General features: G+C 36.5%; 1 protein-coding gene across 4 annotated transcripts in view; it reads right to left on the bottom strand.

The window, feature by feature from the left end:
* Nucleotides 1-20852, bottom strand: part of RPGRIP1L (RPGRIP1 like) — a 93381-nt gene that overhangs the window by 22610 nt on the left and 49919 nt on the right. For all 4 annotated transcript variants that reach the window (XM_045442776.1, XM_045442774.1, XM_045442777.1 and 1 more), the window contains 6 exons: nt 17309-17687; nt 14060-14244; nt 13855-13938; nt 10341-10442; nt 9736-9895; nt 7962-8035 (listed from right to left, as the gene is read on the bottom strand). In XM_045442776.1, the coding sequence (XP_045298732.1) occupies nt 7962-8035; nt 9736-9895; nt 10341-10442; nt 13855-13938; nt 14060-14244; nt 17309-17687 (984 nt within the window). The remainder of the gene's footprint in view (nt 1-7961; nt 8036-9735; nt 9896-10340; nt 10443-13854; nt 13939-14059; nt 14245-17308; nt 17688-20852) is intronic.

Here is a 20852-nt window from a genome sequence, read left to right on the forward strand (position 1 = left end):
TTCTCATGATTTTGGCTCAATTCCACCATTGCTTCCTGACTGATGCTAATTCACTTTTTAGGCCATATTTTTCCACAGTATTTACTTAAGCTTTTATTGGCATGCTTAAATTTTTTATGTTTTACTTCAGAGGATCATGCTGAATTCTTCCTCTGGTTTCAAGCATCAGAGCAGTCACATTGGAGTTGAATTGTTAGGCTTCTAAAAACTAATTATACTTGACAGTCCTTAAACATCGTATCCCTTAACTGAGGATGGCCTATGATAAAAGTTTTCAACTTGTTTTAGTCCATTAGATTTAACTCTAACTCTGGTGAGATTACATGTGAGTTTTATTTCATTCTAAATTTCTACAGTGAATAAGCATTTCCGTAACTTTAAAAATTATAAAGTATAGAAAATAATTTGGCATATTCAAGTACTCAACGTCTAAAACAGATGTTACCATTTTGCTGTATCTGATTCAAACTTTTTTTGTTATTACTGTTGAAGAAATGAAACATTTCAGTTAGATACAGGTAAAGCCCCTACCTCCTAGTTCCTTTCTTTCCTTTCTTATCCCCCCATAGGTAACCACTATTCTTAAGTTGGTATGTATCACTCCCAAACACGCTTTTATATTTTCTACAACATAGGTATATATCCATAAATGACACAGAGTATTGTTCTGTTTTTAGGCTTTATATCAGTGGTATCAGCCTCTATTAATCATTTTGCAACTTGTGTTTTTTTTCACTGAATGCTATATATTTTTAGATTTATTCACGTTTATAATTAACATCCAATTCCTATATATTAACTGTTCTATAGAATTCCATTTATATTGCACATATAATCTATAGTCCACTTATTTCTTTACTGATGAACAATCCAGGTGTCCACAGTTTTTTGCTATTACAAACAATGTTGTATTCCTTTATGTTTTCTTGTGTATGTGAATGATTCTCTTAGAAGAATTGCTAAGGGACACATGTGAGAAATTCAAATTACTCCCCAAATGGTTACATGAATTTACATGGGTATTACGTTTATCACTATAAAAATGTGTTACATATGTGTGTATGTGTGTAAATAAATATAAACAAAGCCTACCTATAGGAGTAGGTAGAACTTGGTACTATATAGCAAACTGATAAGATATAAAATGGACATGGAAGGTTATAATCTATGTCTATGCCCTTTAAGAGAAAAATTTTAATTGGGGTGAGTTCTAAAAAAAGCTCACCTATTGACAGAGCCATAGGTAAACAGGGTAGGAATGCACACTGATTAATAGTGATTCTTACAACTTCCCTCTTCAGGCTGGGGGTGGGCAGAGTCATCTCAAAAAAAAAAAAAAAAAAAAAAAAAAAAAAAGTCCTCCCAGGGGAGCCTGGGGGGCTCAGTCAGTTAAGCAACCAACTCTTGGTTTCGGCTCAGGTCATGATCTCACGGTTTGTGAGTCTGAGCCCCACATTGGGCTCTGCACTGACAGTGTGGAGTCTACTTGGGATTTTCTCTCTCCCTCCCTCTCTGCCCCTGCTTGTGCTCGCTCTCTCTCTCTCTCTCTCAAAATAAATAAATAAACTTAAAAAAAAAAAAAGTCCTCTCAACTCACACTAGGCTCTAAAACTTCCCCTTATTAGGAATCATATCCATTCTTCATACATGTTTTGATTGAAAATATTTGGTTTCTTAAAAGCTCTTTGGGAGAAAGAAGAGTAAAGAGAAACTCAAACTGTCAAGACAATAATGTTTTTAACAAACAAAAGCAAAAAAAACCCCAGCTTTCATCAGTGGCAGTAACTTATCTTTTCTCACGTGTTCTGTGAAAGACCCATATTAAACAAATAATGTAAATACCGAAACTTCAGTGATGGAGATCAAAATGGTGCTAGAGTTAAGAGGGCTTATTTTTAGAATACTGTCATGGTCTCCCTTATACACCATGAAAATTACTGCATCTATAATGGTCAGCAAATTACAGAAGCTTGTTACCACATGTTCTAAAGCAATGGTTGGAATATTTTTTCCCGTCCTAATACACCTGAGGGATATGACACATTTCCATCATTAACTGTGGCTTACTATGGCAATAATGTGAAGGAAGGAGAGAATTTTAAAAATTACCCTCAATTTCAGGTGATTTTGATATGCTATTCCACTTTCACCATCATTGAAAACAGATGTTATAGTACAGTGGTTCTCAATTTTGGCTGCACATTAGTATCACCCGGGGAGCTTTAAACAAAATTCGGATTTAGCTGATCCGGATGGAGCCAGGCCCTGGCATTTAAAAATGCTCTCTAGGTGATCTGAGTGTGCAGTCACGGTGAGAAGTACCACTTTTCCCTAAAGTTGTTCTTAAACTCTTAGCATGCCCCAGAATGACCTGAAAGGCTCAATAACACACGGATTGCTGGGCCTCCGTCTCTGAATTTCTCATTCATGAGGTGTGGGGTGGGGTCCAAGAATTTGCATCCTCACAGTTTCTGAGGTGACGCTGATGCTGCTGGTCTGGGGACCACATTTTGAGAATCACTGCTCTAAACCAAGAAAGATTCAACGTATATTTTTGTTGTCCCTTTCTAAGATATTTACAAAAAAGCTTCTATGATATTCGTATGAAACTGTTCTCTAGTTACTATTTAACATTTTAGTACAGACTTAGCTTACAAATTATTTCCCTCCTAGAAGGAGTCTATACTCATCATTAAACATAATCCAACAAGAGGGGCACCAGGTTAAACACCTGACTCTTGATTTCGGCTCAGGTCATGATCATGGTTTGTGGGTTCGAGCCCATGTTGGCTCCGTGCTGATGGTGTGGGGGCCTGCTTGGGATTCTCTTTTTCCCTTTCTCTCTGCCTCTCCCCTGCTCACTCTCTCACTTTCTCAAAATAAATAAATATACTTAAAAAAAAATAATCCAACAATATAAATCCCAAAAGTAAAATATAAAAGTTCCTTGTTTTCGGCAATTTTTTGCCAAAGGGGTTGGCAATTACTTTTTGTATAATTTTTGCATCACAGTCCATATGGTCTCTGTTGCAAACACTCAACTCTGCTCTTCTAGAGTGAAAGCAGTATAGACAATAGGTAAATGATGGGTGTAGCTGTGTTTCAGTGAAACTTTATTTACAAAAACAGGTAGAGAGAGGGCTGGGATTGACACATTGGCCATAGTTTGCTGACCCCTGCCCTGACCATGTCCCAGAGATACTCACTGCTAATGGTGTTTGGATTATATATTTCTAGACATTTTCTTTGTTTACATAAACCTAAATGTTGTGTCTGTATGCTCATATAAAAATGTGTACGTATGTGTATATAAATATTCCTCTTTCTTGGCTTCTTTGTAATGGAATTTTCAGTGAGGTGTAATTTCTTCACCATTGGTTTGGCAAAGGTGTGATGTGAGGAAGCAGGAATTTTTATACGTTGTTATTGTAACCAGAAATGTTTGCATTAGCAAAAACTGAAAGAAGCCTAAGGCTCCATGGGACACTCAACCAACTGAGACACCTAGATGCCCTCATCTAAAGGTCCTTCAAAAGGGGCTTATTTAAATAAATATGGTATGGCTATGCATTGCAGTATTATGCATCTGTTCAAAGAAATGGAATATACTACTATGGAAAGATGTCCATAGTATATTAGTAAGAGATAATTAAGTTGCAAAACATAAAAAATAGTTTTGGAAGAATCTACCAGCAGAGTAATTCAACATTTCTGGTTTCACCTAAAATATATTTTGAAGCGTATTCTATCTAGCTGAAGCGTCCATATGTAAAACAGCGGGAGGGGCTTATTTTACACATTGACAGGATATCATGTTTGATTCTGAAATCGTTTAATAAGTTTTTTAAAGTTTACTCATGTATTTTGAGCACGGGTGTGTGTGCGGGGCAAGGGCAGACAGAGAAGGACAGAGACAGAGAATCCCAAGCAGGCTCCAAACTATCAGCTCAGAGTCCGACTCAGGGCTTGAGCCCATGAACCATGAGATCATGACCTGAGCTGAAACCAAGAGTCAGACATTTAACTGACTAAGCCACCCAGGTGCCCCGACTTAATACTTTCTATTTTTATTCATTTTTAATTTTTTTTAACGTTTATTTTGAGACAGAGACACACACACACACGAGTAGTGAGATCATAATCTGAGCCGAAGTTGGATGCTTAACCTAATGAGCCACCCAGGTGCCCCCTGATTTAATACTTTTTAATACATGAATTCTAAAAGTAGTGAGTTGCTTTATGCATTTTGCCTTTCAAATCTTTAAAGCATATTTTGCTGAACATCATTATTGCAGTCACCTGGGAATGCCAGCTTATATTGTTCAAGAGGACCTGGTTTCCAGGTGGAATTGCAATTTCGTCCAATTGAATATGGCAGTTTTTACAAAACTGCCATTAGTAGAAACAGAGAAAGAGAACGATGTAAATACGCAATGCACAGAAGAGTCCGTTGCTCTTTCAGAGTGTGACTTCCCATTCTTACCTGTGGGCGCACTTTAAGAAATCTGTGAATTGATGGCCATACATTTCGTAGTGAAAATGGAAAGTGCGTTGCTTAAAAGATAAAACTAGAAACACTCTGAAAGGAGGATTGTTAATTCTTTTTTTTAGTGTCATGGCAGATGCAAATTTTTGGTTTTGATGTCTATTTTAAGGACCTAAAACAAGGCTTTTAATCAATGTATTATACATCAAATTGATACTGTTAACTTCTGATTATTCAAATTAATAAAATATTCATAGAGAAATGTCCAAAGTTTTACATTTCTCAGACTCCCCCCACCCCACTTAATTATCATGCCTAGAAGCTTTTTAGTAAAAGAATCAGTCGTCAGGCTGACGGAATCTGACAGGCCAGCAAGGCCCAATTACACTGGTGCTCTGTGGCCCTTTGATGTCCTGGAAACGAAGAGCGATAGGGGCAAATTGGGTAGCACATTATGTTAATGACTTGATTTAATCCAGCCACTAAACTTTATGTAGCCTGTTAAAAAAGATGCTAACACTAATTATGCCACTTTGGAAAGAAAAGGAGGGGACAAGCATTTCACTCTGACAAAGTGAAGCTCATAAATGTTGTAAATGAAATGAAACAAAATGAAGTAATCTATGATTAATTATACATCACAGACATAAAGAAAAGAGGAAGAACCAAGTAATATGTCTAAGTCCTGGGAAATCTGTTAGATTCCTGTTAAGGATCAACATTTCTAAGAAATAACTGTGAGCTGAGAGATTCTGAAACATGCAAGGAGGAAACTGGGTGATCTTCAAGTGCTTATACAGTGTAGCAGGTAATTCAGATTCACAGTGTAATTGGCATAAATGATACTTATCTAGGATACTACTTTAGTCTCAATTCTGTGACATGAGAGGGTAGAGGCAATTGGTTAAAAAAAATCTTATCAAATGGGGAGAACCAGAGTAGGGTTCTCTAATTACTTTTTAATTAGTCTCTGTGCCTCTCTTCTTTTAAAATTGAATTCAAGAGTGTAAACTCCCTAAGAGCAAGAGGATTATTTCTCTTATTCACTGCTATATTCTCATGGCCTAGAACAAAACTTGGAATGCAGCAAATACTCCCCAAATACCTGTTTAATGAGTGAGTGATCTTCCCCCTCCCTTAAAAGCCCTTATTGGCCGCTCACAGAACTTTAGGATAGACTTCAGCCTCCTTGGATGATACACGAGAGGCCTCAACGCCGAGGACACGTCTACCTTTTCAGCATATTCTCCTGGGGCCCTGTAGGTGTGCCATAGATGTAGTCCATCCTAAAACCATTCTGAATTTCCAGAACAAGTTATGCTCCACATTCTAATTTTTATGCTATCATTCCTCTGTCCTGAAATGACCCCTCTATGGCTCTCACTAACTCCTCATCACCTTCAACACTTGGCTCAAGCTTCACTGACTTCTGGAAGTCATCCTTGATGAGGGTCCCTCATGCTGGTGGGTACTTGCTTGAATGCTCCTAGAGCAGCACCCTGTGCATTCCGTTCCCCTAGCTCCGACCACCTTACGTTGTGACTGTGTTTCCTTGCAGACTGTGACTTCTTTGAGGCCAGGGATTGCTTCTTTTCTGACACAGAGTAGATGCTAAGGAATATAGGATTGTTGTGATAATTAAAGGACATGTTACGCAGGATGTGCTTAGGTCAGAAGCACCATTCAAGTTGTCCTTTCCTTCTGATGAAAGCCATGTGTCACTGTCCTGAAAGTGCTACCTGAAGCAGTTCTTAAGGAAGATGTACAGGAAGAAATGTCTGATTCAAACATGCACGCTTACTGTGCTCGGTGTAATGAGAATACATTCTTCATAAAATGATGCGATAGTTCATTTTATCTGTCAACTTGACTGGACCACCAGCTATTCAGACATAGGTCAAACATTGTCTTAGGTGTGTCCTTGGAGTGTTTCTGGATAAGATTAACATCTGAGGTGGTAGACGGAGTAAAGCAGACTGCCCTCTCTAATGTGGGTGGGGCCTCCTCTAATCAATTGAAGACCTAAACAGAACAAAAAGGAGAACAAAAAGAGAACTCCTCTTGCCTGTTGGCCTTCACATGCAACAATGGTCTTTTCCTGACTTTGAATGTGATAATGGAACACACTGACTCTTGTTGGGTCTCTGCCTGCCTGCTCTCCAGCTCGAATTTGTACCACTGGCACTCCAACTTTTACGGTCTTCAGACCCAGACTGGAGCTACACCATTGCATTTCCTGGGTCTTTGCCTTGCTGAATGCAGATCCTGGGACTTCTCAGTCCCCATAGTCACGTGGCTCAATTCTTTATAATAAATCTTTCTATATGTAGACATTTATACATATATATCCTATTGGTTCTATTTCCCTGGAAAACCTTAATACAAATGGCTATCCACAGAAGGGGCCCATTTTCCCTTTAATTCCCCTTATCACAATTTTCTAATAGACAGCATAGAATTTCTATTCATCAGTTTGATAAACAATTTGGGGTTTGATAAAGCAAAAAAGCTAAATTTAATTGAACTAAATGCTTTATTAAAAGTGTCTAGGAAACCATATTCAAGATTTCTTCCTTGATTTATTGATTTTGAAGAAAAAAGACTCCATATATCAGGATGCATGGGTCAGGTGGTATTATAATTAATAAAACTTTGGACAGATGAACTATTCTGTTTGCATTTGGGTTTGTTCTGCAAAGAGGTTAAACTGAGAATTTTAAGAGTTGAAAGAAGTATTCCAATTCTTACCCAAAAAGTAGAAATTCTAAAAAAAGGTGTACAATTAATCATTTCAGGAAAATTAATGTAGATGAACAGAAAAAGTTAGAGCCTTTTTACTTTACTTACACTTACTTTATAAAAATGGCCCCCCCTTAAAATAAAAAATGCTCTTCTAAGTGGTATACTTCCCATGTAAATTAAAGTACAATTTTCTTTTCAAAATTTGAATTTACATACTACTTTTCAGCAATGTGCTACAAACCACGTAAACACTATACAAGATCTAACAGGGTTTAATTTTTTGGCAGAAATGAAATAACTTTAATAGTTTATCAGTGGACATATTTAGATATGAATAGTGTTTGAATTCACATTTGCAAGCTATTATAGTTTTGAATGCAGCATCACATTTTGAATTCTTAAAGTTGAGATGTGATTTAACATACCTTTGTACAATGGTTCTGAAAAGGAGTCAGGGAAGTCAACTGGTTTTATCAATTAACTATTAAAGCTACTATTGTTAGGTATTGTTAACATGTAAGCCAAACTAACTCTAGAAGTTATCACCCATCACATTATGAAACTACATATAAATTTATTTTGTACTAGACGATTGTATGGGTAAGATTGTGAAAATACATTAGCATTTTCCCAGAAATATTTTTGCCCGAAGATTTTCATACATGAAGACTGATACACTACGAATGAAGACAAGTTTATTTTACAATTTTCTAGCTGGCATCAAGTTACTGACCTGTTTGATATTCTCGGAGACAGGACCAGGAATAATACATTCATCACTGTCAGATGCTGATCTCTCTTCCTCATCTGTTAAAAAATAAAACTCAATAGTTTAAGTCTATTAAAGCAATTATACCTTGTAAAATGGACAGAAATAAGCATATGTCATAAGGACAACCTTAAAAGAACAATATGATAATTATGTCTAGACCTTTTTTAACAGCAAATATATTTACTTTTACATTTTATTTCATTTATTTTAAATGTTTATTTATTTATTTTGAGAGAGAGAGAGAGAGCAAGGCAAGGGAGGGGCAGAGGGAGAGGGAGAGAGAGAGAATCTCAAGCAGGCTCTGTGCTCTCCATGCAGAGACTGACATGGGGCTTGATCTCATGAGCTGTCAGATCACAACCTGAGCCGAAATCAAGAGTAAGACACTTAACCGACTGAGTCACCTAGGCGCCCCTAAATTATATTTTAGGAAAGAGAAAAAAAAAAAAACGACTGAAAATTCCAAGTTCAGTTTTAGTAGAAACAAAGATAATAAAAATATAGCTTGTTGTGAAATTGAAAAATAATCTTTAAAAAGATTTTTTTTAATATTTGTTTATTTTTGAGAGACAGAGAGACAGAGCATGAGTGGGAGAGGGGCAGACAGAGAGGGAGACACAGAATCCGAAGCAGGCTCCAGGCTCCGAGCTGTCAGCCCAGAGCCCGACGCGGGGCTCGAACTCACGAGCTGTGAGATCATCAACTGAGACGAAGTCAGACGCTCAACTGACTGGGCCACCCAGGTGCCCCTAAAAATAATCTTTTTAAAGAGAACAGGGTAATAGGTGTTTTCTAACAGCCTAACCAATTATACTGTGCAAAAAATCAAGTTACTCTTAGTATTTAAAAGCATCTTTAAAATTTTTTGCAGTTTTATTGTGGCACAATTGACATACAATAAACTGCACATATTTAAAATGCAAAATTTGATATTTTGACATATACATAATTCTGTGAAATCATCACCACAATTAAGATCGTGAATATATCCATCACTCCATAAGTTTCCTCGTGCCCCCGATAATCTACTCCTATTTTGCATCTGTCCGTTCCTATTTGCCCTTCCCCAGGGAGCGACTTCAATGCTTTGTCACTATAGTTGCCTGTTCCAGATATGCATAGAAATTAAATACTGTCATGAGTTGTCTTTTTTGTCTGACTTCTTAGTTTTAATTTTTAACAAGTTAATTTCTCTAGAATAATCCAGATGATAGTATAACACCCACAGAGAATATGAAGTTATTTAAAATATAAACTGGACACGTGGTCAGCAGTTATACTTGGATGCTAGTGGGGCACTCCAAGCTGAAATAAGGTGTGCAGTCGTTCCCCCGACCGTAGCTGACGAGACTGAACTCTGTCCCATCATTTCTGTCGGGAGATAGGTATCATGAGGTAGATCCACTGTTAAGTGAAGATGCCCTGTAGGCATACTCTTTTAAAAAAAAATTTTTTTATGTTTATTTATTTTTGAGAGAGAAAGAGAGAGAGCACGAGTGGGGAGAGGGGCAGAGAGAGAGGGAGACACAGAAACTGAAGCAGGCTCCAGGCTCTGAGCCGTCAGCACAGAACCTGACGCGGGGCTCGAACCCACAAACCGTGAAACCATGACCTGAGCCGAAGTCGAACGCTCAACTGACTGAGCCACCCAGGCGCCCCAAAGGCATACTCTTAACAGATTAAATAAAGCAAAGAAGGAAATAATGTTAACTTAAAAAAAGGAAAAAAAAATCACCTTCTGGTTCTAGTTCCTCAGTTATTTCTGTTTCATCTTCTGAAGAAGACAAACTTCGGTCTGCAAGCTGACCCTCAGAGAGACAAGACACATCATCATCTCTTCCTTGTATTTTCTCAGTATTCTCTTTTACCTTCGTTACACTGCTTCCTTGAGAAACCTGAAGAAATGAAAGCACACTGATACACTGTTGCTTAGATCACATGTATACATACTTGTTGAAGCACTGGATTAATAAAGCATGCAAGCTTGAGACTTAAATATATAGACACGCATTACACGTAAGTGATTCGTTAGAAACAATCACTGAAATTGTACAAATGATAATATGCAAATATATGAAAATGTTATTATAAACCAAGAGTGAAAAATGCATTAACATCAAAATGACTTTTACAGATTACTCTAATTCATATATCTATTTACTACCTGCTAATATCAGCATAATTGTAGCTGTTACAACCCTTGTCATATTTTTGGTCCTTCTATTCCCAGGAAGTTGTACACAAAAATAGGATAATGCTATGATTTCTTGATCCATGTTAATACAAAGTCTTTTAAGAACCAAATAAACCTTTTGAAAGAATTTTAATGCAAATACATACCTCAGGAATATGTGAAAGAGTTGGCATATTAATTTCTATTTCTGGTGTATGCTCCACTTCTGATGAAATTTCCTTCCCATCTTCAGGAGAAGTAGTTATCTCCTTTTATTGATGTAAAAACACGCATGTATGTTATTTTGTATTTATTACTAAATCTCAAATCATCCTGACACACACACACACACACACACACACACACACACACACACACACGTATATACATATATATGTGAGTAAATATCGTAGTTACTCATCTGTCCCTAAATTTAGTTAATGTATTTCAGTACAATGGTTGCTATTCATCATGGTATATACACAATTTAAGAACGGCAAGTGTAGTTCACTGAAGGACTGTTTATAACTGAAAGTAATGCAAATGTCCAACAGTAGAGGGCTACTTAAGTAAAATACGGTACATCCAAATACCTGAGTTCTTTGTAACCATGAAAAAAATAATAATGTAGATCATTATTAGTACTTACTGACACTGTCACTGCCACTGACATTGTACAAGTGTACTGACACTGACATAGTGGTACTTACTAACACTGAAGAGAGTACGCAATACAGTGTTGGGTAGAAAAGCTAGCTACGGAACAATACATATAGTTGTACACGCTTTTGTTAAAAAACAAACAAGCCAACAATGTGTATATTCCCATGGGAATAAGTGTGGAAGACAATTCACCAAAATTCCATCTCTGACATATAGATTTGGAGAAATTTAATTTTATTTTTAATGTTTTTAAATTTTCCTTTGTATTTTTTAATATTTCTATAATGATTATACATTACTCATGTAATTAAAAAACTGCATGTACTAGGATAGATAATGTACTTTCTATGATCAACATTCTTTTTTAACTGTATCAAAAATCAATTTATAATCAATCATTTTCCAGGATTTATAAACTGATGTGTATTTTTAAAATACAGCTTATCATTTTTGCTATTTTAAAAGTAAACATGTCCAATATAGAATATATGAAAGATAGGGGTGCCTGGGTGGCTCAGTCAGTTAAGCATCTGACTTTGGCTTGAGGTCATGATCTCATGGTTCATGGGTATGAGCCCCGTGTCGGGCTCTGTGCTGACAGCTCAGAGCCTTGAGCCTGCTTCAGATTCTGTGTCTCTCTCTCTGACCCTCCCCTGCTCACGCTCTCTCTCTGTCTCTTAAAAATGAATAAACATTAAAAAATATTAAATAAAAGAAAATGTGAAAGATAAACAAGAAAACAAAAGAAATTAATACAAATCCATATTTTCATTACCCAATGATAATATCTGTTAATAATAGATTTCTTTTTGTGTTTTACCTTTTTCTTTATGGTTAATTTTTAATGCAAATAAAGAAATCTCTTGGTTACATAGTAGTAATTATATTATAAATACAATATATCCTATTACATTTAAAAAACCCTTAATACCACAACATAAAATTTTCTCTTGGTATGAAACTTTGGGTAAACATAATTTTTAATAAAACATAATATTAAAATAAATGAATGTATCATAATTTAATGAACCACTTTACTAGTGTTGGACATATAACTCGTTCACCATTTTTAGCTGTTGTGATGAACGCTGCAACAAACATCTCTATGCACATCTTTTTTATATTTATGATCATTTATGTAGGAATCAGGCTACCTGTGTTCGAATCCCAGATCTAATACTTTGACCTTGAGCAAGTTACTTAAGCTCTGTAAACATTACCTTCCCAATCTTTTTTTTTCTTAATTTTTTTTTTCAACGTTTATTTATTTATTTTTTTTTTGGGACAGAGAGAGACAGAGCACGAACGGGGGAGGGGCAGAGAGAGAGGGAGACACAGAATCGGAAACAGGCTCCAGGCTCTGAGCCATCAGCCCAGAGCCCGACGCGGGGCTCGAACTCACGGACCGCGAGATCGCGACCTGGCTGAAGTCGGACGCTTAACCGACTGCGCCACCGAGGCGCCCCATACCTTCCCAATCTTTAAAAGGGAATAATTCTAGTATGATCCTAAGGTTGTTGTGAGAATTAAATGAGTTCAGTGGCCATAAAACATTTAGTTCAGTGTCTGACACATAATAAGCACTCAGTAAGTATTAGCTATTAAATACTGCCTGACTAGTAATTATTGAATTCATTTATTTAGCACATATATATGAAATGCACTGTATATGCCAGGTATTTTTTAAGCTCTGGGTGGTGGCTGTGTAGCTATTCACTGAGCTGTGTGCTTAAGATTCATGTCCTTTACCTATGTGAGAGATATGTCAATTACAAATAAGTCACTATTTTTTTAAAGTCCAAAAGACATGATGATGGTAACTCGAGTGGTGACAGTAGAGATGACTGACTACGGGATATGTTTTGGAAGTATAGCTGACAGGTTTTGTGGATGAACTGGATGTGGGATGTGAAAGAGGAAATGCCAAAGGGGTGACTTTGAAATTTCATGACTGTGCAACTGGGTGAACGGTCAGTCATTTATGAGAATGGGAAACAATGAAAGAAACATTTTGGAAGAGGGTTGGTGAGATGACATCTGGGTTTTGACATGTGAAGTTTAGGTTTCTACTAGATGTCCAATGCATATGAAATAAGCAGGAAGAAAATAAATCTGGAATGGGGCAGCGAGATCAAGAGTGAAGATACAAATATGGGAGTATCAGCATCTAGATGTTGTTCCAAACTGTGAGATTGGTGGTGACTGGGTGGCTCAGTCAGTTAAGCATCTGGCTCTTGGTTTCGGCTCAGCTCATGACCTTGTGGTTCATGGAACAGCGTGGAGCCTGCTTAAGATTCTCTTTCTTCCTTTCTCTTTGCCCCTTGCCTATGCTTTCTCTCTCTCAAAATAAATAAATAAACATTAAAAAAAAAAAAACAACCCAAACTATGAGACTGGATAAGACCTCTGAATGTAGATACAGACTGAGCAGACGTCTAGGTCTGCAGTTTAAATGTTGAGGCACCTCAATCTTGAGAGATTTGGTCCAAGGGAGTGAGAAAAATAACTGGTAAAGTTGGAGGGCAAGAAAGGCACAGTGTTCCAGAGGCCAAGTGAAGAGGAAGCGAGTATTCCACTGTGTCAGATGTTATGGGGAGATAAAGATGGGACTCAGAATTGACTATTGGCTGTGGCAAAGTCAAAGTCATCATGACCTTAGCACAGGTGGTTGAAATGAGGATGAATTAGCCTAGAGTGAGTTCAAGAAACAGTGTGAAGAAAGGATGACAGAATTAAGACAACTTTTTGAAGAGATTTTTTTTCCCCATAAATGAGGACAGAGGATTAAAGCAGTAGCTGGAGACATAGATGGAGCCAAAGGAGGGTTTAGATCAAAGAGTAAGAAGAATTAACATTTCTAAACCGTGCCAAATTATTAAGCTAACATTTAAAGGAAAAAGAAGCATTTTATTCACTGGTTTCCTTTGAAATCAGGTAGAGTATATTATAACTATATCATGTATTTCAAATACTTATTATGGGAGAAAAAAATTAGTATTTTCAGTGTGTACTACTTACAGAACTCTGATGTGGTGTGATATCCACAAAAGATACTTTCTTATCTACAGGTGTTAAACGCTGTCTTGGTTTAGGTGTTGGTGCCTAAGATAAATCAATACATTAAAGTGAGTATGATAAACATGCACTTAGATAAGACTTTAGCTATTTTTTTCTTTCTTTCTTTTTAAACGATTTCTTTAGTGCTAGAGTCACGGTTACTTACAACTATTGTGCTAATAGAGGATGATGGAGGTAGTTTTTGAACAACTTTTGACTCTTCTTTGTGTATAAAATTTCCTAAGTCTTCAGTTATAGATCCACTTGGTGGAAGGTAAGCAAATTTCCATTTCAATATAACATGGATGGTTCCTGCAGGATGCTTTTTATGATCTGTTAACTCAAATATTCCTATCAAGTTATGAAAAAAATTTTAATTAATGCTAGAGTGAAATTTTGTTACCATAAGAATTAAAGAAGAACAAAGAGAACTACCCACGACTTTAAAAATAATTGTGGTTTTTACTCACACCTCAAATGGCTTAGAGAATAAAGACAAAATAATCTATGACAGGTTCATCTCTCAAGCAGACTGCTTTCAGAAGTTAAGGTCTCAGTGATAATACTGACTCCTAGATGAGAAAATTAACTTATAAATATTTTAATTCAATGAAATTAAATTTGGAGATTATTCAGAGTTCTTAGCCTTCTGCTAAGATATTATCTAGGTTATAGTTCAAAAATCAACCTTCATCTTGACTTGAATATTCTTGCAAAAGACTTGTCTCTATAGAAAAATATATTAGAACTTCACAAATTCAAGTAATTTATATATCAAAGGAAGACTTCATATTACCATATAATTTTATGATAACTTTTATCATAATTTAAAATATATTTTACTGGGATTTGTTAAATTATTCCAAATTAATAGCAACACAGCAAACAAATGTCCATAAAATAAACAAACCATCTAAAATAGTAATTTTAAAAAGTATCACCTAGCTGTAACTGTAATATAGAGTCACAAATTTTAGTCATACTGAAAAATCTTGGACTTGAAAAAAACAGAACTATATTTCAAGTATAACTTTTTTCAGGGGTATCCTTCCTTTACTTACTAGAGTCTGTTCTGACTCAAGGTTTTCGCACATCTTTTAATGGCTGGCTGGGAAAGAAAAAACAAAACAACTCTAGGCCTTAGAACCAAAGAATAAAGATGATAGATGGAATAGAAGGAGATGATAAACTTCTATTACAGGCACAGGTGGGACTTCTAGAATGACCGAATGAAGAGCTCAGTAAATCCTTCCCACGAAAAGAAAGAAATAATGAAACTGGACCATTTAATGGCTCTGGAAATTAAACAAAGGTGTACAACAAATTGAGAAGCATTTATTTAAGAGAATCTACAGAAACTCAGTAACAACAGTAAGGTCAGAACAGACTCTAGTAAGCTACTTCCCTGGATGAACACGAGACTTGTAGACTGCCTGAAGTTTGAAAACCCCTTACTCAACCCATTCCTTAACTCATAGACAAAAGGTGGGAAGCCAACCAGCTCAAAGTGTTTAAGTGCAACCTTTCACCAATCAATGACTGACCACTAAACTATGCTGACTCAAACTTAAAATTAAACAAACAAATAAAACCTTACCAGAGACATCAGTGGGTAAAATGAGGGAAAGATACAGATTTAGTTCAGGCAAGTCACCAAACAAAAACAGCAAAAGAACCACCCTGTGGAGTAGGGGGGGGTTGAAATCTAGAGTTGCTATAATATAGTATCCTAAATGTCCAATTTTAAAGAACAACAAAAAATCATGGCACCTATGGAGAAGCACGAGTGTATGCTGCAAATATAGGAAAAAAGCCATCAATAGACACATTCTGAGAGTGTCTAGATGTTACACTTAGCAGACAGAAACTTCAGAACAGCTGTTATAAATATGTTCAAAGAACTTAAAAAATTGATATTTAAAGAATTAAAAGAAAATATGACAATGACATAAAACAGAAAATATAATAGATAGAAATTTTATAAAAGAGAGAACGTAATAGAAATTTTGGAGTTGAAAGTATGATTACTAAAATGAAAAAAATCAATAGAGGGGCTCAATAGGAGATTTGAGCTGGCAGAGGAAAGAATCAGTGAACTTGAAGACTAACCAATAGAGATTATCCAATATGTAGAGAAAAAAATGAATAAAAATGAATAAGACTTCAGAGAACTGTGGCACACCATTAAACACACACATGTATGTTTCTGCCCACACATTTTCTGCCCAAGAGGGAAGAAAAGGCATAAAAAAAATGAAGAAACAGAAACTTCCCAAATTTGGTACATAAGGTTACCCTACATATAAAGAAGCTCAACAAATTCCAAATAGGACAAGCACAGTGGGATCCACACCTATACACATCATCGTCTGTTTAAAACCACACACACACACACACACACACACACACACACACACACACGAAAAATCTTGAGAACAGTATCGAGTGCAAGGAAACCATAATAATATCAATAGCTGATTTATCATCAGAAACAATACATTCCAGAAATTAGTCATCTGATATACCCAAAGTACAAAAGAAAAAAATAACTGATGACTAATATTATACCCTGCAAGACTATCCTTCCAAAAATAAAAGCAAAATAAAGACATTCCTAGATAACAAATGAGAGACTCATACCAGCAGACCTGAGTTACAAAGCATAGTAAAGGAAGTCCTTTAGGCTGAAAGGAAGTGATACCAGATGGTAACTCAAATCAACACAAAGGAATAGAGAATAATAAAGGTAATTACATAGGTAATTATGTATTACAGTATAAATATGTTTTTTGAGATTTCTCTTAACTGATTTAAAAGACAAATGCATAAAACAATAATAGTAAACTCTTATTGTTTAACTTATAAAAAACTAAAAAGTATATGATAATAACAGCACAAAGGAGAGGGAGGCAATGGAGCTACATTGGGTAAGGAAACAACACCAGACAGTAACTCAAATCTACAGGAAGAAATAAAAAATACAAGAAGTGATGAATACATAAGTCAATGTGAGAGTCTCCTATATATTCTCTTAATTTCTTAAAAGACAAAAAGTTATACAAAGCAATAATTATAACATTGTATTGTTGGGTTTACAACATATATAGGCATTCTATATATAAATATATGACAATAATAACACAAAGGACAGGGGAGGAAATGGAATGATATTGGGGCAGTCTTTCTATACTTTGAGGGGAACTGTTAGTATTAATTTTAGACTGTGATAAGTTAAGACACATATTGTAATCTGCAGAACTACTAAAAAAAATAACTAGAAAAAAAAACCCATAGGCCCAAAGTTGAGGATTATTTGAGAACATTAGGAAGATTAGTTATAGACAGACCATATCCATAACTAAAGTATAATTTAGGTTTGTTTTTACAATTTCATACATTCAAGAAATACACTTACCTGAGATACACCTGTCATGTGCCAGTGAAATCAGAGGCACATTGGCTTTTCCTATGTAAATATTTTCTTGAGTGTCACTATCATCAAACACATAAAAACTCAGAGACTCTGACTTAAGGTATCGGTCCAAATCCATATTCATTGGCACTGGGAAACACATATGATCATCAAACTGTGGATCATTGCTACTGGGAATGATGGCTGTATCGTGGTCTGCAAAATCAAAAAACTTGTACACAACATATGGGTGTGGCTGAAGGTGGTTTGCTCGGGACTGCAGACAGTTGCAACATCTTATTGTAATATGAAGTTCATTTAAGTTGCCCTCTGTGGAGTCAGTAGAACTGAGCTGAGCAGTTTTGGGTGCCTGCTGACTTGACTGGAAAAAATACATATTTATATTATAGTAATAATACAGTGACAAGATCAACAGCAGCTGCTAAACCCCAAACAAAATAATTTTGTAAATGTACAAAGAACTGCATATTTGCAACTTCACAGTGAATTTCTCAAAACTAATACTCCCTAGAACATGTGTGAACAGGTGATCTTAAGTGATTAGCAATAAACACAGAAGACTGGGTATACATGGAGAGACTGCTGTTAAAATAAAAAATAAAAAAAAGCCACCTGATATTCTTTAATTCTATTTAATGACTAATGAGTAAAGTTAACAGATGGGTCCAATGACAAATGTCCTCTAGTTCACTATTAAGAGCTAATTTTTCAACCATTCCAGCTATTCAGATCATATCCCACTCTTAAGTAAGAATCCAGTGAACCTGATGGAGCCCACCTAGAGAGATGATTTCATTACATTTGGATTGGCCCTCATCCTCAACCAATGGTGTTTGGAGAAGCAGATATATTAGCCCAAGACAGCAAGTATAGTGAGGTTCAACTGCTATAACAACAAGAGAACAGGGTGAGAGATAAATCTTAGAGGGCAGAAAAAGCTAGAACTGGGAGGACATTCCAGAAGAAAGATGAGTAAGAGGAATTATTAGGCAGAGCTAGAAGTTACTCTATGGCCCCTTTTGGAACTACAGTTCAGGGAGCCTGTGCATAAGTATTTTAGCAAACAAATACACTAATTAATTGTTAAGTCCACCATAGCTGATGACCTGGGACAAAGAAACATTAGTGTTCCAGGGCCTTGTTCAGTTTAGTGTTGGAAATTTCTCTACTTTCCACAAAGAGGCCCCTCTTTCATAGCATTTTTGAATCTGGGTTGAGCATCTGGAACCTCTGACCCCAGAGAAGTTAACTGGAGAAGGTGAAATAGAACCAAAGTCATAATGCCCTTGGTAGAGACATCGGTGATGTGGAGAGGGCAAGCCTGAAAAGGGAATCACAATACTGCTTTCCCAGGGCTGGTTTGTATTCAACTATAGAATGTTGAGTGGAATGATTTAAAAAGTATCCCTTCTTGGGGTACCTGGGTGGCTCAGTCGGTTAAGCATCTGACTTCGGCTCAGGTCATGATCTCGCGGTTTGTGGGTTCAAGCCCCACATCGGGCTCTATGCTGACAGCTCAGAGCCTGGAGCCTGTTTCAGATTCTGTGTTTCCTCCTCTCCCTGCCTGCCCCCCCTCCCCCATACTCATGCTCTGTCTCTCAATAATAAATAAACGTTAAAAATTTTTTTTAAAAAGTATCCCTTCTGCTTCTCACTCCAAATCTACCCACAAAAGTTGGAATTCCAACAAATGACTCACCCAAGCAAGAAAATGGAAGTATAAAAACAAACTACAAAACTAAATAAATAACCTGGTCTCTCTATTTTTAATTCCTTTTTCCATTACAGCACTTTCTAAAGTATGTTCTGAAGAATACTAGTCCAGAAAGATGATCTCTGGGAAACAGGTGCCATTCTTTCTTAAGTTTGGGAATCTGTCATATTAGTCATAGTTCTTTAATTGAAAATTATAGAAACAAATTCTGTCTAGCAAATACAACAAAAGAGACTTTAATGTAAGCCCATATGGTTAATTCATCGAACTATAGAGCAGAGATGTGGGTGGGCCTTAGGAAGGTAATTGGACTGGAAAACCATCAGAATTTCCTCTCAATCTAGTCTTCATTTTTCTCTGTGTGTTTGCTCATTATTCTCTTTCTCCAGTCCCATTTTCTTTCCTTTGCTGCTTAACAGCAAGAAGATGGCTGCCCTATGGCTCCCAAGCATGTTCCAAGCATGGAGAGTCTTGCTTTCTCTTGAAAGGAATCTGACAAAATACCTAGGAATAAACCTAACCAAAGAGGTGACAAATCTATACACTGAAAACTATAGAAAGCTTATGAAAAAAACTGAAGGAGACACAAAAAAATGGAAAAATATTCCATGCTCATAGATTAGAAGAACAAATATTGTTAAAATGTTGATACTACCCAAAGCAATTTACACATTCAATGCAACCCCTATCAAAACAACACCAGGATTCTTCACAGAGCTAGAACTAACAATTCTAAAATTTGTATGGAACCAAAAAAGACCCCAAATGGCCAAAGCAATCCTGAAAAGGAAAACCAAAGCTGGAGGCATCACAATTCCGGACTTCAGGCTCTATTACAAAGCTATATTCATCAAGACGGTATGGTACGGGCACAAACATAGACACACAGATCAATAGAACAGAACACAGAACCCAGAAATGGACCCACAAATGTATGGCCAACTAATCTTTCACAAAGCAGGAAAGAATATCCAATGGAAAAAGGACAGTCTCTTCAGCAAATGGTGTTGGGAAGACTGGACAGCAACATGCAGAAGAATGAACCTGGACGACTTTCTTACACCATACACAAAAAAGAAACTCAAAATGGATGAGTGACCTAAATGTAAGACAGGAAGCCATCAAAATCCTAGAGGAGAAAACAGGCAATGACCGCTTTGACCTAAGCTGCAGCAACTTCTTCCTTGACATGTCCCCAGAGGCAAGGGGAACAAAAGCAAAAATGAACTATTGGGACCACATCAAGATAAAAAGCTTCTGCCCAGCAAAGGAAACAATCAACAAAACTAAAAGGCAACCGACAGGATGGGAAAAGACATTTGCAAATGACATATCAGATAAAGGGTTAGAATCTAAAATCAATAAGGAACTTCTCAAACTCAACAGCCAAAAAACAAATAATCCAGTGAAGAAATGGGCAAAAGACACGAATAGACACTTTTCCAAAGAAGACATCCAGATGGTTAACAGACATGTCAAATGCTCAACACCACTCATCATCAGGGAAAAACAAATCAAACCCACAATGAGATACCACCTCACACCTGTCAGAATGGTTAAAATTAACAACTCAGGCAACAACAAATGTTGGCAAGGATGCGGAGAATACAGGAGTGCTGGTTTGGAGGGGCATATGCCCCCCAACGTTTATAGCAGCACTACTGACAATAGCTAAAGTACGGAAACAGCCCAAATATCCATCAACAGATGAATGGATAAAGAAGATGTGGTGTGTGTACACACACACACACACACACACACACACACACACAATGGAATAATACTCGGCCATCAAAAGGAATGAAATCTTGT

Source organism: Leopardus geoffroyi, chromosome E2 (genome assembly GCF_018350155.1).
Source record: "Leopardus geoffroyi isolate Oge1 chromosome E2, O.geoffroyi_Oge1_pat1.0, whole genome shotgun sequence".
Lineage (NCBI taxonomy): Eukaryota > Metazoa > Chordata > Mammalia > Carnivora > Felidae > Leopardus > Leopardus geoffroyi.